Source organism: Stomoxys calcitrans, chromosome 5 (genome assembly GCF_963082655.1).
Source record: "Stomoxys calcitrans chromosome 5, idStoCalc2.1, whole genome shotgun sequence".
In the NCBI taxonomy this organism is placed as follows: domain Eukaryota; kingdom Metazoa; phylum Arthropoda; class Insecta; order Diptera; family Muscidae; genus Stomoxys; species Stomoxys calcitrans.
Genome location: NC_081556.1, coordinates 1,545,899 through 1,570,334, shown reverse-complemented (window position 1 = coordinate 1,570,334; position 24,436 = coordinate 1,545,899). Strand labels below are relative to the sequence as shown.

General features: G+C 38.4%; 3 protein-coding genes across 4 annotated transcripts in view; 2 read left to right on the top strand and 1 right to left on the bottom strand.

Annotated features, from left to right (window-relative positions):
* The window catches only part of LOC106082353 (protein unzipped), a 43,770-nt gene extending 37,453 nt beyond the window's left edge, over positions 1-6,317 (top strand). The window contains exons 2-4 of the mRNA XM_013244807.2: positions 3,456-4,179; positions 4,242-4,591; positions 4,663-6,317. Of these exons, the coding sequence (XP_013100261.2) occupies positions 3,456-4,179; positions 4,242-4,591; positions 4,663-5,058 (1,470 nt within the window). The 3' untranslated portion in view covers positions 5,059-6,317. The remainder of the gene's footprint in view (positions 1-3,455; positions 4,180-4,241; positions 4,592-4,662) is intronic.
* LOC106082354 (fas apoptotic inhibitory molecule 1) overlaps positions 1-22,239 on the bottom strand; it is an 82,501-nt gene extending 60,262 nt beyond the window's left edge. The window contains exon 1 of the mRNA XM_013244810.2: positions 22,177-22,239. The gene's annotated coding sequence lies outside the window, so the exon portion shown is untranslated. The remainder of the gene's footprint in view (positions 1-22,176) is intronic.
* Positions 20,837-24,436, top strand: part of LOC106082352 (neuropeptide-like 1) — a 59,052-nt gene continuing 55,452 nt past the window's right edge. For both annotated transcript variants that reach the window (XM_013244803.2, XM_013244804.2), the window contains exons 1-2: positions 20,837-20,950; positions 21,129-21,499. In XM_013244803.2, coding sequence (XP_013100257.1) covers positions 21,401-21,499 — 99 coding nt within the window. In that variant the 5' untranslated portion in view covers positions 20,837-20,950; positions 21,129-21,400. The remainder of the gene's footprint in view (positions 20,951-21,128; positions 21,500-24,436) is intronic.

Here is a 24,436-nt window from a genome sequence, read left to right as displayed (position 1 = left end):
GCTTCTATATAAATCGATCTCCTGATTTTTACTTCTTATATTCGTTTCAAATAAAGGTGATGGGAAATAACGATAGTTTCGATATTTATTATTAAAATTATCGAAAATATCGAATGTTGCGATTATAGATAGTTTGCCAGCTCTAGTTCAAACCCAGCCGTGAACATCAGAAAAATTTTCAGCGGTGGTTATCCCCTTACTCATGCTGGCTACATTTGTAATGTATCCTGACATGTTAAAACTCTTCTATTAAGTGGTGTCGCTATGCGACACGCCGTTCGGACTCGGCATTAAAAATGAGGAGGAGACTTTAATCGTTGATATGAGAGAAGTATTCCCTATTCTTGAATGTTCATGAGAAATTTTGGTGAGTTTAGACTTCATAAGGTCTGTCTGTGGAAATCACGATTGCGCCTGATCCACCCGAAATTGAGCACAGAGACTTGCTTTTAATGTAGGTCATTGAGGATTGCAAATGGCTTTCGATTTGAAATAAGCCCCAAAATATGGCATGTTATGTTTTTTCATGACCTTCAATATCCGTGGTAACAATGGTCCCAATCGGTCTACAACTTGATATAGCTTTCATATAAACCGATCTCCCGATTTGACATACGCAATTGTTATCCGATTTGGCTGAAATTTTGCACATAGTGCTCTATTACAGCTTCCAAAAACGGTTGCAAGTACGATGCAAATTGGTCAATAACCTGAAGTAGCTCCCATATAAACTGATCTACCGATTTAAGACCGTGCGACCCTGGACTTCCTCCAGTTGTTATCCGATTTGGGTGAAATTTGCACATAGTGTTCTGTTCCGACTTTGCCAACTACGAACTAAATTGGTCAATAACATGCTATAGCTCACATATAAACCGATCTCTCGATTTAAGATCTTGTATAGAGGTGTGCAAGTGAGTCGCGAGTTGTTGTGTCATGCGTGAATTATCCGTGAGTCCCGTGATTCGTGAGTAATATCTAAATCCACTCTCGTGATCGGGCGTAACCATTATTGAATTAAAATTCTTCATGCATAAGCGTGAGTTAGGGAAATCCTGATCACGACTCATAAGATACTCATGACTAACGAGATACTCACGACTCATCAGACACTCACGAGACGCTCTAACCGTCTAACCGTTAAAAACTATCAAAAAAAAAACACAATTTTTTGCATGCGTCTTAAATTATATGGTATTTTAACGTATGAAAGCACGCTGTCACCATTGGAAAAGTATGGAAATAGTCTACAAATGGGAGAAATAAATTGCATATCGTATGATTTGAGACGCTTGAAAAAAAATATTATTCGTTTCATGGAAAAATATATTTTCCACCGTGAGTTGTGAGTGTCTCATAATTATGAGTATCTCTTGAGTTTTGAGTGTTTCGTGAGTTGTGATTTTTCTCGTGAGAGTCTCCTGAGTCGTGAGTGTTTCGTGAGTCGTGCATGTGCAAACTTTTTGTCTCGTGAGCTTGCGTGAACGTGAGTCGACATAAAAGAGTCGTGCGTGAGCAACATTTTTTCTCGTGAGTGTCAGTCAAAATTCTCTTACGTGCACATCTCTAATCTTGAGCCGCTGGAAGCCGCTAATATTATCCGATTTGGTGGTAGGTTCCCATGATTCGGTCCGAACGTACTTAACTCGTTTTTACTCCCTTAAATATATTCTCCACATAGGATGGGGGTACACAAATATCGTCATTTTGTCTGTAACTTTTCGAAAAAATTTAAGTCCGTCCACCCGTCTATCTGTCGAAAGCCCGCTAAATTTCGAAGGAATAAAGCTAGCCGCTTGAAATTTTGCCCAAATACTTCTTATTAGTGCAGGTCGGTTTGGATTGTAAATGGGACATATTGATACATGCTTTGATATAGCTGTCATATAAATCGATCTTGGATCTTGACTTCTTGAGCCACGAGAGAGCGCAACTCTCATCCGGTTTGGCTGAAATTTTGCATGAGGTGTTGTGTTATGATTTCCAACAACTGTACTATGTTTGGTTCAAATTGGCGCATGAATTGGTATAGCTGATATAGCTGCCATATAAACCGATCTGAGATCTTGACGTCTTGAGCCTCTAGAGGGCGCAATTATTATCCGATTTGGCTGAAATTTTGAATGAGGTGTTTTATTATGATTTACAACAACTTTGCTAAGTATGGATAACATCAGTTCATAATTTGATATAGTTGTCATATAAACCGATCTGGGGTCTTGAATTCTTCAACCTCTAGAGGTCGCAATTCTTATCCGATTTGGCTGAAATTTGGCATGACGTGTTTTGTAATGATTTGCACCAAATGTTGCAAACATGGTCAAAATCGGTACATTACCTGATATAGCTGCCATATATACCGATCTGGTATCTTGACTTCTTGAGCCACTAGAGGGCGCAATTCTCATCCGACATGGCTGAAATTTTTCACATATACTTCTTAGAAATGTGGGTCATTTGGGATTGTAAATGGGTCATACCGGTTTTTGTTTTTGATAGCTGCCATATAAACCGATCTTGAGTCTTGACTTCTTCAGCCACTAGAGGGCGCATGAGGTGGTTTATAATAATTTCCAGCAACTTTCCTGAGTATGGTTCAAATAGGTGCATAACCTGATATAACTGCCATATAAATCGATCTGGGATCTTGACTACTTGAGCCCATAGAGGGCGCAATTCTTTTCCGATTTGGCTGAAATTTTGTTCAACGGCTTCTCCCATGATCTTCAATATACACGTCAAATATAGTCCGAATAGGTCTATAGCCTGATAAAGCTCTCATATAAAGCGATTTCCCTATTTTACTTTTTGAGCCCCAATAGGCGCAATTCTTATTCGAATTGGCAGAAATTTTACATTATTTCTCTAACATTCAAGTCAGTTATGGTCCGAATGGGACCATAACTTGATATAGCTCCAATAGCATAGCAATTCTTTTCTTGTATCCTTTGTTTGTCTAGAAAGAGATACCGGGAAAAGAACTCGATAAATGCGATCCATGGCGGAGGATACTTAGCACGCTTTTACTTGTTCGGATTTCATTTTATAGTGATAAAATAATTTTTAATTTTCTTTACAAATTGAATTTTTATCTTACAGTATATGTTTTTCTTTTTGATATTTTCTATTTTCATTCTACAAAATCCTATACTTTTGTGCCTCCATTTTTATCGAGGGACAAAAATCTGATTGCTATTAAAAGCAGTAATAGGTCAAGGTCTAGTTTTTCCATAAAATCCAATTATCGATAAAATCGTTTAGTACCCATACTGCCCACAAAATGTTTATGTTATTAATAAATACCTATGGACACCTAATTATAACAAGCCAACTACGCAACACCAAAGCTCGTTTACATATTTAATAAAAGTTCACGTTGACAAATTATGCTACACAGTTTCTCAGTCAAGCAGTTTCTTCAATCAAATAAAATTTTATCTTCGTTTTTCTTTTAGATGTCTTCGAGCAGAAAACCACCCAGACTGCAGAGTTGGTCGCAGCTCTGCCTTTTGTCCCTGACGCTGATACTGTTGCTGTGCATCGAAGCAAACGAGGCCGCTGTCCATTCGGTGTTAACGTACAAAAATACCTCAACACAACTGGGCCAGCTGGTGACCTCGAGCACCCTGGTGTGGGAGACATATGATGCCAAGAACAGCAATCAGCTGCAGTATGCTGTGGAGGGTGGCAAATACATTAGCGCCGAGGAGCACTATCCCATCTATGTGTGTCGGGTGACCATTGAGGGTGTCAACACCATTGGTCACACGGAGAAGATTCAACAGGCCCATCTGTGTGTGGCCGCCCATTACAAGAACAAGAAGTACGACCACTTTGATGTGCTCATTAACAAGGGTCATTTGGGCAAGGTCTCGTGGAAGCATTGGCGCAAATTCAATTTGGGCATTCCAGTGGGGGCCATTCGCATTGGGGAGGTGTCCTACATTGCCAGGCACAAATCACCACAGCCCGAAGGGGAACACCTGCAAGGAGCTGACTACAACTTGGGTCGCCTGGATCCTGATGGTCTGGGTAAAATCAAGGCCATGGTGGGCGAAGGTGAAAAGGACTATGATGATGGTGAAGTTTTGGTGGAAACGGAACCATTCCGCTATGAGCTAAAAGACATACAGCTGAAAAACTTACAACTGGAAATCACAGACAATGTCACAGAGTTGGGTAAGAAGGCAGTGGCAAATATGTTTTTTTTTTTTTTTGGTTAATTTTTTGTTTTCTTCCAGCTTCTGGCATTTTAGCTAACAGGGATGACAAATACATTCTGGTAGAGACGGTTCTGTCATACAACTACGACTATGTCCAATATTGGGGATCGCATGAGGGCGTTGCCCGTGGTTTGCCCACTAAAGTCTTCGAAAAGGACTCTTCCAGTCCCGCAGAAATAAACTGGGGCCTAAAGTACACCGAGAAGCGTTTGGAAACCAAGTCGGTGCAAACAAAATTATGGCCCGGTACTGCCATCAATGTAACCCTCAAGGGCAACTATGTACGCCTGGATGCCCCCTACACAGCCAAGTTGTATGCCTTCTATGCGGGCAGTGAGGATAGTGTATCAAGGAAAATTTCGGCCGAGGTAAGAGTTCTCGATTGATTTGTCGCTCCTACACATTTATAATTGTTTTTTTTTTTTGTTTCTTATTCTAGGTACGCAAATTTTACCTCAAGGATGTAAAATTGGAGTTCAGTGCAGTGTATTGGTTTGAGAATGGAACCTTTGTGCCAACCACTACCACCACCTCGACCACTTCCACCACAACACATGCCACAACCACCACAGGAAATCCTACGCCCATCCATGAGCCTCCAGTTGTGCTCATGAAGGATATGGGCGATAGTAACTCGGCCCCGGGCTCCATGCTGGATGCGCCAGCCAGCAATGAGATACCCCAAGACAAACCAGACAATTTGGCCGAGCATCATCAGAAGCCGGCGGTGGCAGGTGTAGGTCTACCCCATAATGCTGGCTCAGCGACAACTCTGGCACAAACCGCAATCCTTTGCTGCTGTCTATTCACTACACTGGTTTCGCTGTTTATTTAGACTTAGTCCGAACATTATGGAATAAGCAATCAATCAATCACCCTCCCCGAAAAAACACTATAAAAGTAAATAACTCCTTAGTTCGAGCGATTAATGCTGGATCATCTGTTTTGACTTGATCTTGTATAGAAGTGATGTCAAAGGACGAAATTGGCGTAGGCATAGAATCGAAATTTTCTACACATTCTCCCCCGCTCACCAATCGTCGCTGTCTCAAAAACACCATACCACTCGCTGTGTAGCTTTCCCTTTAACCTGCCGCAGCCCCTCTCCCCAATCACTCTTAATTTAATTTAGGATAGCATTTTTTTTTTACTTTTTCTCGTTGTTGTACCTGTTGTAGACCCGTCTGGACCAATAGAAACGTCAGCTGCGGCCACGGCCGAAACCGATGGGTCATAAGGAAACAAATTATTGATGAATTGAAAGCAAACAATGGAAATGAAATCGTCCATCATGTGTAATTGGCTGGAGTCGATTGTAAATTTCTATGTTCGATGGCCAACGTACGCGTCATATGGACCCCTCTCTCTCTCTCTCTCTCTCACACACACTCTCTCTAATTTAAGTCTCAAATAGTTTATGGCATGTATGCAAACGACGAAGACAATAACAACAACGTCATCGAATCGAACCGCTCTGCACGAACGGTCGGTCTTCGCATCAAATTGTATATCTTATTTATGTATGCTTGTTTGTATGTATATTCACTATCCTCCCCGCGTTAAACAATAAGCTCCCAGTCCTGTGACATTTGCCGATGTCAAAGCCGCAGCCTCATCCTAAACTCACCCTCGCCCACCCCCCAAAGTCCTAAGCTGAGAGTTTGTTTTTTTTTTTCATGTAGACTCTCAGGCTTGCATTTGGAGTGTAGCCTTGAACGAAGCCGTTCCATGTTTGATGTTCCATGTGAATGAATGATAGATATGTGTAATCTTGTCCGTGCCGAAGGATGCCTTGGTATTGTTGCTGGTCTGGCTGGGCGTATGTATAATCAATTTTAATTAATAGACACAATTTGTTAGTTTTACTCGTACTCTCAAAACATTTTCAAAATATTTTTATAATGTATAAACGATTCTTTTATAGCTTTTAAGCGATTTATGAGATTTTTTTTTGCAAACAAAGTAAAAACAAAAAATCAAAATTATAATTGTAAAAACAAAAACACTAAAGAACTTATATACATAAAAATATATATATATAAAATTAATAATAATAATAATAATGATAATAAATTTTACATAAATTATTACATACTTATGCCCCGTTGCAGTGGAGCTGGCAAACTATCCACAAACGCAACATTCGATATTTACGATATTTCTAATAATAAATCGATATGATAGTTCTAATGAGAAGTAAAAATTTATATGGAAGCATGTATCAATGCACAGACCGATTAAAACCAAATTTAATTTAAGTCAATTGAAAGTCATGAGAAAATCATTGTACAAAATGTTAGCCCAATCGAATGAAGATAGCGCCCTCTATAGGGCGCTATCTTCTGAACTTTGCCGATAGTATCGATATTCAGACAAAAAATAAAATATCGATAGTGCCATCCGTATTTTGCCAGCTCTAGTTTGCAGCGATTGTTTTAATTATATTTTTTCTTTTTTTTATACTCGCAATTAAAAATGCATTTACTTTCTTTTAAAAAATCCGCAATTACTTTTTGGGCAACACAATATTTGGAATACGACAAGGTCATGGAGCCATATTGAAATTTTGTGTATGAACATTGATATTTCTGATTTGAAGAGAAGAGTTTCTAGACAGATGATTATACTGTGAAACACAAGAAGAGCTAATTGGATTATGAGGAAAGAGGTAAAAGAAGCTTTGAAGATTCGAAAATTTACCTCGGGAGGTAACCTAAAAAGGCTAACCAACTTTATATCGCTGTGGATGTTTCTTCTTTTTTGCAAATATTCGGTTTAAGATTAACCTCAAGCCCTTCCTTCCTAATACCGGGAGGGCTAATAAAACTCACTATGCCAAATTTCAGCGAAATCTGGTAAAAAATGCACCTGCTATAGTCTTAAGACCCTAAATCGGCAGCGTGATTACAACTGACGGATACACGGACCGACAGATAGACCGACACATGGACATCGTGTAATCGTCTTAGAATTTTACGACCATCCAAAATATATATACTTTGTAGGGTCGGAAATGGATATTTCGATGTGTTGAAAACGGAATGACTAAATGAATATACCCCCTATCCAATTAGGGCGATGAGTATAAAAATACCAGCAAAATTGGGTAATAAATGTGCCTTTTATGGACCCCAGACCTTAAATTAGGAGATCGGTCTATATGACAGCTATTTTCAATTATGGTCCACTCTGAACCATACTAGGCTTAGATGTTGAGGGGTCAAATACCTCTCGTCATACCGAATTTCAACGAAATCGGGTAATAAATGTGTCTTATATGGGCTCGAAACTTTACATCGGGAGGTCGGTCTATGGTTAAAAGGCCAATATCAAAATATTCCCCGATATAGTCCATCTTTGGACATAACATGATTATCGTAAAAAAGTATCTGCGCAAAGTATTAGTTCAATGCCTGATCTCGGAGATGGGTGGACCTTTTGAACCAATATAGCGCTTTTCAATCCCCAATTACCTACATAACAATTTTTTGTGAAAAATTTCAAGTGGATATCTTTATTCGTTTGACCGCTATTGTGACTTCGACAGACGGAGGGACGGACGGACATGGCTAGATCGACTTTATGGGCTCGTAGATCAATATTTCGAGGTGTTACAAATGAAATGACTAGGTTAGTATACCCCCATTCCTATGGCGGTGGGTATAAAAATCGGTATATATGTCAGCTATGTAGTGTTTTAGTTCCATTTGATTCGTGCTTCTGTAAGAAGTCATGACAGTCATCAGGAACAATACTGACCAAGTCCTATAAAAACTAGCTAATCAAGAAAACTGATCAATATATCGAGATAAGATATCTACATCAGATTATAGACCGATTTGAGGCATGGTATGGATATAACATGTTAAATTTGGCAAAATTGAATAGAAAAGGCGCCCTCTAGAGGATCAAAAAATCGAACCGGCCGATCAATATATATGGGAGAAATATAAGGTAAATAAGGTATTGGGATAAATTTGGATTACTGTTGATATGGATATAGGAAGACATAGCAGAGGATGGGTACAAACCAGTATGGATTCCGCTAAAAATTTGCCCTTATTAACTGAGTTTGTATTTGAATAATTTTGGTCTCAAGAAGTCGTAGCACTGATCTTGTAAGGATATCGGTACTTAGGGGTGCCTTTGTCAACACATTGACCGATTTGGATAAAACTTAGCACTGATCTTGAAAGTCATAAGATAGGTTTTTGCGACAAATTTTAGACAAATCAGGTGAAAATTTAGACTTTTAAGGGCTGAAGAAGTCACATCCAGGGATGGGTTTATATGGGCGCTATATCTGTTTATAATCCGATTCGGATCATACTTGGCATGGATGTTGGAGTTCATAACTTAAGTCGAAATTTAAGCCAAATCGGATAAAAATTGAGTCTTCTAGGGGCTCAAGAAGACAAATCGGGGGATCGGTTTATATGGGGCTTTATCTGTTTATAGGCTGATTCGGATCATACTTGGCATGGATGTTGGAGATCATAATTCATGTCTTTGAGGCCTCTACGGGCTCAAGAAGACAAATCGTATCGGTTTATATGGGGGCTATTTCTGTTTATAGACCGATTTCGAAACATACTCGGCATGGATGTTGGAAGTCATATCTCTAGCCTTTATTCCAAATTTCACCCAAATCGGATGAAAATGGAGGCTTCTAGGGGCTCAAGAAGTCAAATCCTGGGATCGGTTTATATGGGGGCTATATCTGTTTATTGACCGATTCGGATCATAGTGGGCATGGATGTTGGAGAACATAACTCAAGACTTTGTTCCAAATTTTTGCAAATCGGATGAAAAATGAGACCTCTAGGGGCTCAAGAAGACAAATCAGGGTATCGGTTCATATGGGGGCTATACCTAAATCTGATCTGATATGACCCATTTACAATCCCCAACGACATACATCAATTTGAAGTATCTGTGCAAAATTTCAAGCGGCTAGCTTTACGCGTTGGACCGTTATCGTGATTTCGACAGACGGACGGACGGACATGACTAGATCGATTCAGAATGTCAAGACGATCCAGAAGATGTATACTTTACGGGGTCGCAGATCAATATATCGGAGTGTTATAAACGCAATGAATAGATTAGTATACCCCCATCCTATGGGGATTGGAATAATTACCGTAGGCCTAGAATTACCCTTTCAGGATCTCTAGAAATAAAATCGGGATATAACTCTTATATGCGAGTTATATCTAAATACTGAGCCATTTGGCTTATATACTATCCCAACCGACCTACAACACTGGAAAGTTTTATGCAAAATTTGAAGTCTAGCTTTAAATGTTCTAAAGTAAGACTGATTATAACAGACGGACGATCAGAGGGAAGGACTTAAAATGTCATGGTGATGAAGAATAAATAATCTCATATTGTTCAAGAACATTCCATAAGGGAAAAGGATATGCTGCACTCATATTAAAAGTGCAGTTCCATTAAAGACTTTAGCTCAATGATTAGGCCGAATTCAAACAGGTTCGAATAGACGTTCGGCGTCAAAGGCGGATAAGCTAACCTCTGCATCTTGAGAGTATAATAAAGATGATCATCTTACAGTTTTGTTTGGTTTACAAATGTGTACAAAGAAGTGCTCACATCAAGGGTATACTTCTTTTCAATCCTACACCTAATAAAATTATCATTCATCCAACCATCTATGCATTTCTATTGTTGCCCTAACACTTCATAAGCTATGATAGCATCTTTTTGAAATACTCAGAACAAGTCTGGGGGCCAGCTGTTGAAGCTACGACAATGTAAGCATAACATTACAACACGTACAGGTTTACAATAAAGTTTGCGGAACTATTGGAATACTTGTTGAATATGAATCTAATCTGTTATTTAATAAAGACAAAGTTCTCTCGATACAGCAACAATCAGCTTAAGGAGTTTACAATGCAAAACCATTTATTTTGTGATTCTAAAGAGAACAGAAAACATATATCAACAGCAATCACAACAAGGCTTTTGTGTTATTTGTCAGGCACAACCAAGAAGACAGACAGGGTACGACTCTAAACACCCTTTTATCCCATGCGGAGGTGTCTGTTGGTTTGGCGGGCACAATGGTCGCTCCAATGGAATTAATGAACAGCGATAGTGTCACACAATCGGCTGCTCATCTTGATTATAATGCAGAACATGTTAATTTGTTGGTTTTGAAAAGTGGGTTCTGCGCTGCTGCTACTGAATGAGAGTATAACAATCGCTCCACAACCAACTGGTGGATGGCTGGCTGGCTGGCTGGCTGGCTGACTGGAGCAGTTGACCACCAAACTCAACTCAACAAGCCACTGTTGAATGTCATTGGGAAACCGGCTTTTTTCAAGAACAAATGGGAAACATTTACAATAGACATCAGCGGTAGCTGACTACATGCCACATACAAAAGTCGGGCGTAAGATAAATAACCAGAGCCCAATGCATGACATAACCAACCACATAACCCAATGATGACTACGAACTGGCCTAGTGTTGTGAATGTTGGAAAACAGTCAATAAATTATTGCAAATACTTCAAATACAACAAAAACCACAATAAAAACAAAAATATTTGTGGCATGCCAACAATGAATTCGTGCAAATTTTGGAAAGTTGACAAACAAAACAATGAAGTGAGCTATTTAATGGAACCTTCTAGATGTCGTTTCACATACAAATGCGTTGACAAAATACAATAATAATAATAACATTTTAGCATTTTTGATATACTGTAACTGTGTAGATTTTTAAATTTTAAAATAATAAATAAACACACCTGGCAGTTCTTAAAATCATTTAATAGAGAATCATGATGTCACAACTAGGGGTATTGATGGCGACCTTTAACCAACATGAGTCATGTATACAAACGGATGGCTCTGGTTCTAGTTCAAATACAAAGCAAAATTTACTTACAACATTTTTTATTTAGAATACATTTCCAGATTCAGTTCTATAGAGCCGATCTGAAAGTCTAGTCTGGTTAAGAATTGGCTGCTATAGATGTTGAAGGAATCATATAGAGAAATAGGTTTATATGGGAGCTATTTCAGGTTTTTGACCGATTTGGACCTTACTTGTCATAGATGTTGGAAATTTTGGCAGAAGTCATCGAGCAAAATTGTGGTCAAAAATTGCGTCCACTGGAGGCACACATAGTAAAAAAGAAGTAAATGAGCTTATGTTGGCCAAAAATTCCAATTCGGATGTGAATTGAATTTCAAGACTACAAAATGACATGCTGTGAACTGTAGGCCCGACAGGCGAGAGGTTAGATAGCAGCACTACTGTACTGATGAGTAGCCTCCCCGCTATGAGTGGAGTGGCATATTGCCTGAGATTAAATCCATATTTGTCTGGCAATATCTTTTCAGTAATCAATAAAAAAAAATCCCTTACTTCTTATGTTTTTCATTCCCTTGGTCAAATTAGCTCGACTCTCTCCCCCTTTGGAAGAAACAATGACGTAAATAACAAAATGTGAAAATTGGCCGTCCATAAAATTGGTTAACCCTAAGCCTATCGGGTCAATGCAGTCCAAGTAAAGGGCATGGTCGATGAAAATCCTATGGAGCTATTCGAATCGTAAGAAAACGAGACTATTAAGGAAAGTTTTCGATGTTAAACGGGACACATAGGATTACGAACTCTTTTATCCAAAATATGTGCAGCAAGTGATAGCATGTGCAGAACATGTGGGGAAGATGATGAAATATGCCTACGCCATTGCCCGGCTTTCACGGCTAACAAATACTGGCACCTAGGTAGCGACACAATACCAGACAAGAACCGACATAGGCCGGTGGTTTGGAAAACACTTAAGGATTTTGTAAGTAGCACGAAATTCCCCACTCAGTTTTTTTTCGAGGTTACTTTTTAGTATGCGGAGCGCACAAATGTCCGTGACGATAAATTTAAAAATAACTTAGCCAAGCCACGAACGTGGGTGAACCAAATATTAGCTCCTGTAAAGGCCTTTCAGAATCAGTCACCACCATCTTCAAATTCCGTTTCAGATAGGAGAAACTTGGCCCTTAAAGTTATCGTGGAATTTGACATAAGTGTCCACTGTGCTGGGGCTGGTCATAGATGGGTGAATCAAACTTATATCGTGATAACTTTAAGGGCCAAATTTATCATATCTGAAACGAAATTTGAATATGAAGGTTACTGATTCTGAAAGGACTTTACAGGAGCCAATTCTGGTATAAGTTTGGTTTACCCACCTATGACCACAGCAATCGATTTTTAGAATTGGGTTGTATAGGTGGTCAAAATATTTATTTAACTATGAGGTGTGAGGGTTTGGGTACTATAATCATTTTATGATGATTATAAACTGTAGAGCAGTTTTAGAATTTTTAAGAAATTGTTTAAAATGTATTTTTTTTTGTATTTTTTAAATCCAAAAGCGAATCAATTAACATAGTTCTGTTAAAGTGTCAGGTTCTTGACTTGGCTAAGTTACATTTAAATTTTTCTTTAAGGACATAGCGCACAAGCCAATTGTGAAAATTTTGTAAATCGTATATGATTTGCACCCTCTTAGGAACTCAAGAAGTAAAGCAGGAGATCGCTTTAAATTTCAGCTAATCGCTGAGTCTGGCCTGATCCGCAAGGTGTGGTGGCAACTTAGCTAATAAGTCATGCAAATGGATAACAGATTCATGCTGTTCTCTCAAAAAACTTTAATTTGAGCCTTATATTGCAATGGTCCGTGAATACGTTCTGTTGGGGGTAGGTCAGCTCCCCAAGACATTTGGTCCCGAAAGTAGATGTCAAGTTCGTCCTTTACTCCAAATTACCTTTAATATGAGTATATCCTGACTGGGGGGTTTTTTGGGTGGCCTGGTTTTCGGTCAGCAGTTTTGAGTCTATAGGTCCAACAAATTACCAAACAAATAATGCGCAACAATTCCCTTTTCATGTAATAAGTTAAGCTAAATACCGTTTCGGACCATACTTGGTATGACTCTTGGAGGTTACAGAAATTTGAGCCAAATCAAATGAAAACTACGCCGAATTTAGCATTCCCCGAAACATATAAAAACGGTAAAAGCTGTAAACGTAAAGTTGGACTGAACCGAATCTTGTATACCCTCCACCATGGGGTATATATATAAACAAAAAGGAAAAGGTCTTAGTTGAATGTTACAACTGAAATGTGGATCTCAAGTTATTTGGAGAAAACTCGGGCTCGGGCAACAAAGTCAAATTGAAACATCGGTTTATATGAGGTCATATCAGTTTATTGATCGGCATGGACCATACTCAACAAAGATGTTGAAAATCCTAACAGAACATTACATGTAAAAAATGTTATGTGGAACACATTCGTCCAATAAATACGTTCTGTGCCATAATTACAAGAATACCCGTACATTGATTGAAAGACATGGCTAATTGAAATCGAGACACTATTCTAAGCCGATCGTTAGGATAGCAAACAAAGCTATAAGACTCAGTAGTGGAGTATTCTATAATGTGTACCAAAAATGAGATGCAGTGATAAATGTTCCTTTGATGCCGCAAAGAAATCTATTCCGGGTATCCTTGGATAACTGAGTAATATGCAGATACATTACCTATCTGTAGACAAACAACTCATTCTAAGAACTATCAGCTCAGTTTTAAACTATAGCTTGATTATTTAATTTCAATGTATAGCGCCCCATTAGTGGTGGTTAGTGTTTGTGATATGACATCTCACAAATAAGTCAACATTCACACAAAGTTTTCTTTGATATTGACACATTTATCTTATAAAAGTTTAACTAGATCCTCCAAGAGTTCAAGGTTAGGAATAACAACAAAAAGTATTTCATGTCTTTCAAAACTATAAAGTAAATACGGATAACTTTGCCAAATAACCATAGAACTTTTAGCATTTTGTCTTTTCAATTGTATGTATTTGCCGTTACAAAAACAAAACAGCGCCCTACTACTACGTCCAACAGTAACTTTCATTATTATGTGGACACATTGCTTAATGTCGTATTGAAGTTTCAGCATTGATGGCAATGCCTTGTAGAGTTGTGTTTTCTGTTTTCACATATGGCAACACTCATGTTTCCGTTATTTACAAGTAGTCTCCCCACAGAATTCAACACAGTTGTTTAAAGCATAAATAAACAAAACCCACCACCACCAACTCAATGAAGCCAAGCATATCATGACAATGTATGTGCTGCCTGTACAGTTGAATGTTGAAAAACACTAGAATACTAGCAACAACATTCAACTCTTTTTTACATCCCACTATGCATACAGCACACTTAGTTTTACGCTGTAGCTCGCTACCTTGCGTTGGTGGTGGAGAAAGGTTTTATTTTGTTATGAATAGCAAAACAAGCATTGCCACCCTAAGAGCAAATTGTAAGCCAGGGAAAATGGCTATATATATTGTAAAAATTCATATGGAGCCCTCTTAAATGATGCTAAGTCCTAAAGATTCATTGTTGTAATATATGAAGTTAAAACCATTTTCTTACCCATCACCATAGGACAGGGGATATACTAATCTAGTCATTCCCTTTGTAACACCTCGAAATATCGATTTGCGACCCCATAAATTATACATATTCTGGATCTTCTTGACATTCTGGGTCGATCTAGCAATGTACGTCAGACCGTTCGTCAGTCGAAATCGCCTAAGCGCTCTTGCCACTCTGATTGAGGTATCTGCAAAACATGCATTCTGAACGCATCAACCGCTTCTTCAGGTGTCGCAAAACGTTAACCTCTCATTTTATTTTTAAAGTACGGGAATAAAAATAAGTCATTCGTTACCAAGTCAGGACTATACGGCGGATAACTCATCAAATCGAAGTTTTGAGTGCCCGAAAATGCAGTTGTTTGAGCCGATGTGTGAGAGCTCGCATTGTGGTGGTGAAGAGTGATCCATCTTCGGCGGTTGGTTTTCCCGATTTCTTATAAGACAACTGGCAAACAACTGGTTGTGTACCACTCAGAATTGACTGTTCTGTGGTACAATTGCGACGTGTCCAGTTTTTCCGAAAAAAGGCGATCAATTGCTTGGAAGTACTTCGTGCGCCAGTAACTTTTGTTGGATTTGGTTTATCTTGAAACTCCCATACAACCCATTCACTATTCATCAGCTGTCACGGTGTCATTGACGTGTTTCGAAGCACCATGATCGTATTTTTGAAGCATTTCTTTCGACCAATCGACATGAGCATTTTTTTTGAGCGAATGACAAATTTTTTTGACTATCAAATGTTCATGCAACCTTGAATTTCACAATAGGTCACATGGTTATCTTGCAACATCAGTTGGCGTACAGCATCAATGGTTTTTGGAACACCATTTGATTTTGGACGACTTTCCGAAATTCGTCTTGGAGTGAACTACGACCTCGGTTGAATTCACCATACCATGGATAAACATTGGTCCGTGATGGAGCTTTATCGCCAAAAATTTAATGAAGTTCATCGATGCACTGTTGTAGAGTTAATCCATGTCGAATGTTGTAAAAAATAATCGCACGAAAATGTTCACGATTTAATTCCATTTTTGGGCGAGATGAATCTTTTAAGTTACTGTAAAAAACACAAATAGCGCTCTTATATCAAAACGTTCTCAGTACGTATAACATCAAACAACAAGGCAGCAGGAGCCGACGGGTAATAAAAGGCAAAATATTGTATTAATGAGGAAACTCTAGTTGTTTCTGATGTAAAGGCATTAGAAAGCGGAAACACTGCTATTAAATCGCTTCAAATTTATTTCTAGTAAGCATACACGTATGTCCAACCAAGGAATTTTAGTAACGACATAATTATGTGTGGTTTTGTGTTGCTTGATTGAAAAAGTTATTGATTGTTGTATAATATTTTCTGTGAAAAAAATCTCCCAGAAATTCGAACAATTCAGAAATTCGAAACGCCTGAAGAACAGAGTGGTTGGAAATCCGAGAGTCTACTGTAATATAATATTCCTAATTCCTGTTCCTTAATGGAATGTTCACTGGCAAATTTGCACTTGTAATGATGAAATAGTTGAACTAATTGTTGAAATTACATTTCATGCTTACAATTGAAACACATTTACTGAATTTGGGTTTGCATCACTTTTTCATTCATCCTCAGAGGACCTTCAGCGCGCGCACAACTACAGCCACAAGCTACTCTATGTGTGTGTGTGTGTGTATCTTTAAAAGCATAGTGACATGTGCCTGCGAATGTATGTATGTAGTCCATACAACTTGAGCTGTGTATGTGTGTGTGTGTGTGTATATTATACAGTGTATTTAGTTCGTAAGTTAACATTGCATCGGTATTTCATCGATGTTGCACAGCACAAGGATGAATGGTTGGCATGCTGTGAGCTTGGAAAATGTCCGGAATGCTGCTAGCTCTTGCCTGCTCGTAAGCCCAGAAATACTTGGGAGTGGGCATCGATGTAACGAAATAAGTTGAACAGCAGTGAAAGTATCGGATTCCCAGCCAGTCCTTTGTGTGCAATGTCCTCGAAGGCGCATGTCTTAATGAAAAGAGCCTATGCAGCATAAGCTCTCATGCTCTTTAGGGAATTTCAAAGAGAAACGGATAGAATTGCTTATACAGGGCCGAATGACATGACATAGGATATATGAAACTCTTTTTCATCGATAGCTATATGGGTATTGGAAATTTTAGTTTGATTCAACTGAAGAATGTTTAATTTAATTAATTTTAAATCTATGTAGTTGATATGGTCGTTATTGATGCTCTCTGGAGAATAGGCCAGTGAAATGTAACATATTGTTGAATATACCACTTGTGATGTCAATAAAGAGAAGATGGGGACTTTTAATTTGATTTGATTTTCATGGAAATTTGTACATCATGTTTTAAAAGATACTTCCTTTTTCTTGAACTTTTTTTTTTGTCAAATTTGATTCAAACGATTTAGATTTTAGTAGTAAACATATAAGGAAATAATATAAGGAAAATTTCTAGCTCGAGTTAGGAAAGAAGTATACTAAGGAAATTTAGACTAGCGTTAAGTAAACGAATGAATCTTGTTAAAAAATTTTTCAGTCATATTAGGTAATTGTTTTGGTGAAAATTGGTTTCTAGAAAGTCAAAAATTTTTTATGTAAAAAAAGAAAATCTTACAAACATTTTTCTCCAAATTCTTTGGAGTAAGATTCTGGAAACGGTTTGAGTGTACTGTTGCATTTGATAGTTTCTATATTAAAGACAGCAGGTGCGATTTTGAGACAAAGTCATTAGAATCCAAATTTTTTCGCTAAATAGTCATAAAATATTACAAAATTGATTTTTTGGTAAAAACAATTACCAAGTTTAAGAAATAATCCTATTTCCATAAATTACAACTGACAGCTCTATCGTAAAGCTTGACATTTTTGAGGGTATACGCGCTCAGAACGTTTTGACATACGAGAGCTATTGGTGTTGTTTACAGTAACATTAAAGATTAAGATCGCCCAAAGAATGGAATTAAATTGTGAACATTTTCGTGCGATTATTTTTTACAACTTTCGACGTGGATTTATTCAACAACAGGACATCAATGACCAGTGTTTATCGATTATATGGTAAATTTAACCGATGTTACAGTTCACTCCAAGACGAATTTCGTGAAGGTCATCCAAAATCAGTTGTTGTTCCAACAAACCATTGAAGCTGTACGCCAACTGATGTTGCAAAATGGCTATGTGACCTATCGATTGAGACAACTTTGGACATTAGTTGGACCAGCATACATAGAACATTGCATAAACATTTGACCGTCAAAAAAATTTGTTCGCGTTGGATTCCACACAAACTGTCAGTCGCTCAAAAAAGGCTCAAAAAAAAGGTCGAAAGAAATGTTCCAAAAATGCGATCGCGGTGCTTCGAAACACGTCTATTACATCGTGACAGGTGATGAATCGTGGACTTATGCATATGAGTGTTTCAATATGAGCCAAATCCAACAAAAGTTGTTCGTCCACGAAGCCCTTCCAAGCAAATGATCGCCTGTTTTTTCGGAAAAACTGAACATGTCGCAATCGTACCACTAGAACAACGCAGAACAGTCAATTTTGAGTGGTACACAATCCTTTGTTCGGAAGTTGTCTTCCGAGAAATCAGGAAAACCAATCGCCGAAGACGGATCACTCTCCACCACGACAATGCCATCGGCTCAAACAACTGCATTTTTGATCACTTAAAACATCGATTTGATGAGTCATCCGCCGTATAGTTCTGACTGGGCACCGAATGACTTCTTTTTATTCCCGTACGTAAAAATAAAACGAGAGGTCTACGTTTTTCGACACCTGAAGAAGCGGTTGATGCGTTCAGAATGCATGTTTTTGAGATACCTCAATCGTAGTGGCAAAGTGCTTCGACAATTGGTTTAGACGCAGGCAAAAGTGTATACAATTTAATGGGGAATATTTTGAAAAACTGAGGAGGGAGGGAATAACCACCCCTGAAAAATGTTTTAGATGTTCTCGCCGTCGGGATTTTAACCCGGGCGTTTGGACAAAATAGGCGGGCATGCTAACGTATGCGCTACGGTGGTTCACATAAAAAGTATGACAGATGATACTATCGATAATTATTTTTAGAAATATCAAAAATATCGAATGTTGCGTTTATTGATAGTTTGCCAGTTCTAATTTCGATGAGTGGTTAGGTCATTTTCATCATGCACCATCATGTAAACATATCCGTTCGTCTGACCGGCTGACAGTCTTGCAGCTTGTTGTTCAATGTACTTATAGTCAAGATCATTAGCAATTAGCCTATATGAAACCATAACCACTAACTACTGACACTCTATTTAATTGTTGACTAGTTTTTCACTGTGCAATATTTCCGCAAACAAACTCCAATTCCCTTCTATGGCTTTAGATTTTTATTATTTTATTATAAAAAACTTTAAGTGAAGTTTTGGGGTATGTGATGGCCACTAAGTGGCTTGGCCCTAAAAATATACAATATATCACTTTCGTGTTCTACTCTAAAGTACCCCTTATTTGTGGGATGGGGCGGTCAATTAGTGACTTGGGCCTGAAAATTTTTATCACATTCTTGTTCTACTCTAAAATACCCCGTATTTGGGGGGTGTTATGGGAGGCCCCATGAGCACTTTTTACCTAATGTTGATATCAGATTTGTGCTCTACTCCCAAAAACCTTTCATTTTAGCCCCAATTGCTTTGGTCGGTAAATTTGTCCTCTTTGGAGGGTGTTTTAGTGGAGGGACGGCTCCACAAACCATTGGTCCCAAATTAGGATATTAGATTCTACTTTCAAATACATATTGAAAGTCCCATATTGGTATGTATGTCTGATTTAGGGGTGTTTTCGGGCCTGGGGTGGTCCCCTAACACTTCGTCCTTAAATTAAATATCGGATATCTACTCGTAAATACCTTTTAGTGCAGTCCGTCTGTCTGTCTAAAGCACGCTATTGTTCAAAGGAGCAAAACTAGGCATTTGAAATTTTCCACAAATACTTCCTATTAGAGAAGGTTCGGTGGGATTGTTAATGGATCATATCGGTCCATATGTTGGTATAGCTCCCATATAAAAGAGAAACTGAAAATTTTCACACAGATTTCTCCTATGATCTTCAAGATACGTGCAAAATATGGTCTAAATCGATTTATAAACTGATAAAACTCCCATATAAACTAATCTCCCGATTTAACTGAAAATTTTCACACAGATTTCTTCTATAATCTTCAACATACGTGCAAAATATGGTCTGAATCGATTCATAAACTGATATAACTCCCATATAAACCGATCTCCCGATTTAACGATTGTCTAGTTTGACTGAAATTTTACACAACTACTTCTTCTAAGACCTTCAATATACGTGGCAATTATAGTCGGATTCGGTTCATAGCCAGATATAGCTCCCATATATACTGATTTCCCGATTTTGTGAACAATGACTTTTACTATGGTGTGTAGCATCTAAACCAAGTATGGCCGGAATCGTTTTGTCGAAAGTCTTCTTATTAAAATTTTAAGCTTAGATATTGAAAGTTTTTGTAAATTAAAGTGTTATGGCCTACTTATTTGAGTTTAGATAAAATTTGAAAACTTTGTCCCCTTTTTGTTTCACATTGCTAAATAAGGTCATAGGTGTGTGTAGCCCACTGTGTGGTAACTCGTCTTTCAGTGCTACTTCTATACTAAGGATATCCGTTACACTTTGCACTCTAAACCATGTCGCGTGTGACGTCATTTCTTCGCAAAACCTCATTACAAACACTTTTTTGTTTTTTTTTTTTTTTTTTTTTCACAAGTGAATGAAGGCGGTGTCGGTATTCGAGCACCAAAAAGCAAAAGCAACAGCAACAGTTCATCACATTTAGCAGGCCATTCCGTTGTTATCCATATGTAAACAAAATCCCGAACCGAGCAGCAATTGAAACCAAGAAGAAAAAAAGCTCCGATTCAGTCCCCCAAGAGATGAGAAGCTGAAGCTCATGTAGCGCGAGCAGGAGCTGCTGCTGTAGCAGCAGCAACATTAACCACACAATGGAACTTCTTCCTCTTCTTGGGCCTCTGCGGCAGCACAGCATGCCAAAGAGAGTGCCGACTATAAAAGCAGTGTTATCCTGAAGCGAGCATTTAGTACTTACAACGACTTTGCTGCAGAAGCAGTGGAGAAAGGAGATTCAACGACCCGTTGTTGAAAGCCATTTCAACACTTTGGTGTTACCATTTGCCCATCAAAAGCAAATCTGTTTGTGAGTGTCCCCCAGTTGCTGTTGCTGTTGTACAGACTTTTTTTTTTTTTGGATTGCAGGGGATGGGTTTTTAGTTTTGATTCCGTTCTTGGTTTTTTCTTTTTGGATTCCATCTTTTGTTTCTCTACTTCTTCGGCTTAAATTGTGTGTTAAAAGTAAATATTTCCATTTAATTAAGTGATACAAAAGCTGCTCAGTGTGCCAAGTGACCGTTAAAGTTTTGGGGATAACAAAAGACGTGGTAATCGTCTCACTTGTGTATTGCCGTCTAGAAAGAAGAGAGCATAGAAGGACAAAGGGGACGAGTTGCTTCAAATCAAAGAATCAAATCCTTAAGAACATCATCAGCATCAGCATCAGCAACAGCTTCGGCTTCAGCTTGAGCACCACCAGCATCAGCATCAGCATCAGTATCAGCATCGTAGCCGCAACGAGCCAAAATCGCATGCAATGCAGCAACTAAAGCAACAAAGGAAGCTATTCCAACAACAACAACAACCTTTGACCGTTATCAAGTTGTGGCTGTTGTTTGGTTTGCTTTTGAATGTCGTAAGTACCACCCTCACAATCCAATTAAACTTTTCTTAATTATCCCTTTGGCAAAGTGCAAATAGAAAAAAAGAAACCACCAAATATGATGAGTTAACCGAATGATAGACAGCTCCTCATAATGGTTTAACTCTAATTGAGTAAAGGATTCTTTTGAGGAAGAAAAAAAAAAGCAAAAGAGGATTTCAAAAGCATCAAAAGATGGAAAAAAGAAAAAAACCGAAATATGGTTTGAAGCATGTGATATGATGATGCAGAGTGACAGATATTTTTGTGAATGTGATTGGTGATTAAATTTATTTTGATATCCATCAAATGTAGCTAGACAATGGTGCAGGTGCAGTAATGTTGGTTTTATGAAAGATACATAGCAAAATGTTCAAAAAGTTGCGTGGGCGAGAACACCTCTGCCCTTATGAGTGGCAGAAAATAATAATCGACTGATGTGTAGTATAATGAAGCTGGCAAGAATTATATTCCCAACCAGTTTTGTGTTGGCAGAAGAGGGGAAATTTAATATGCCGCCTATACCGCTGTGAATTGCCGGAAAAGGAAATTATTAATAACTAGTGAAAGAAAATCTTTCTCAGAACATTCATTTTCTTTCATAGCTTTGTGTTGTACTGGTCTGGATTCTATGGCTTTTGAAAATAGTAAATGAATTGTGGTTGACTTACCTTGCGTATGAGTAACATTATTTCATTTCCCATCAATCATACGCACCATGTGCGCTTTTGTAACTGGAAATGAAAGAAAAGAGTATGTAAACCTTATGTAATATAACCAAAGTTAAGGTAATTTTGCAAAGGGATGTAAAAAACACAACTAAGAGCTATACAAAACCATACCCGACATGGCTTACTTCTACTCGGCATGTAAATCGAGGTTCCTTGTCCTGGAGCTAAGACTTTAACTTGCATTAATATGAGAGAAGTATTCAAATTGTGCAACTTTGCCCATGAACATTCCGTTGAGGGACGCCGGGGATACTTTTCTCATAGATAATTCGGTTGTATACCATGCACAAGTCTACCTATTTTTCAAGTTCTCAAAATATTTCATCAAAGATTCGATCGAGCCGAATTTTGAATACCCGATGCTTTGCATATGTTAATGATCGCCACACAGGGATGATGTCTGTGTGGCGAGCAAAAATTCTCCACTTACGACCTGGAGAAGTTCATAGGGAAGATAGATCTATATGGCAACTCAATTCAAACAGTGCTTAAGTAAATTCAATTAAAGGCTATTTTGCATATTAAGGGAAGGAGATTTCAAAGGCTCAAACGACCCACATTTCGACAAATCTATGGCAATACTATGGCAGCCTGTTCTACGTGTCGGATTAACCCGATGGAGTTCTTCACCGACCAAGGGCTGCCGCCTCAGTGCACAACACACTGCTACGATGACAACTACAATAAATGTATAGGTCACCACATCCCGTCACCCGAAATTATTTGGAGAACCACCGCGGGGGAGTTTTTTTTTCATACGGGTGTCCACGGACCTTTGCTCAAACAGCGCACCTAAAAACATTCGTATTAATCATTTTTTACTTGGATCAACTAAAAAATTAATTGAAAATTTCAAAAATTTTAATCATTTTTTAATTGGATCAAAAATTAATTGAATATGCAATATTTTTAATTGAAACATTTTTCAATTACTTTCTCAAACACGATGACTTATATTATCATTTTTGTGATTGTGGCAGTTTTAATCAAGAAAATTAATTGGAACAATTAATTTTGTAATTGAAACCGATTTTTATTTTCTTCTGTGTTCTTATGTTCTTCCACCCCATAGGAAAGGCTATAAAAATGCCCCCTGTGGCGTGTTACTTTTTCCTTTATTTTTATGTCATTGGACCCACAATTTATCCACTTGTTCCTTAGCATTTGGTTTATCCAGTTTTTAAGGACCCGGTTCCCCCGGTACTGGTCTAAGAATTTGATCAATGTGTTGGTCCGCACATTGTTAAAAGCCCCATCGATGTCAATGCATACCGCCAATGTATACTTCTTGTCATCGAAGGTTAGGATAGGTTGAAAAGAGTGTGCGGATGTTAATCCGCCCCATGCCACTAAAGATTAAGGATTTTGTAATTAGCAAGGAGTTCCTAACTTAGAGTTTCTTTTTCAAGGTTACTGATTACTGGCTTAGGTGCATGTCCAACCTAAGCCAGTAATCGGCTTGTTGTGCGCTCCAAATACTAAAAAAAGGTAACATCGAAAAGGAAACTCTAAGTTAGGACTTCCGTGCTAATTACACAATCCTTAATCGTTATCCATGCCACTCCTCTAAGTTGTTTTTTGTTCGGAATTGTGTCCCCACCTAAGTGCCGGTATCTGTTAGAAGCAAAAGCCAGGCAATGACAATAGAAATGATCCAACGCCTCATCATCTTCCCCGCATGCCCTACACATGCTATCACTTGCCGCAACGATTTTACATAAGCGAGCTCGTAGTTCTATGTGTCCCGTTATGATACCAATAGCTATACGGACCTCCTTCTTACTTCCTTTCAGTAATAGCCTCGTTTTCTCACAATCTGGATCCCTCTAAAGGATTTTCGCAGTTTTACCGATTGTTTCGTTGTTGAATGCGCTTTCGTCGACCACGCCCTTAAATCGGACTGCGTCGAGTCGAAAGGTTTCGGGTTAGCCAAGTTTATTGACGGCAGTCCTCTGGCCTTCACCGCCAAATTGTCTGCCCTTTCATTCCCCCTTACTCCGTTATGGTCCGGCACCCAAACTATACGAATTTGGCCATCCTCAGAGAAGGCGTTAATCTCCTTCTTACACTGCAAGACTGTTCGTGACCTTACCATCGAAGGTATTCTATGTCATGCACAACCTCGTGCAGGACAGTCTTCACCGCCCTTCCTTGAACTAGACATGCTGTTTGTATTTGAACAGTTTGCTGGATGTTCTAC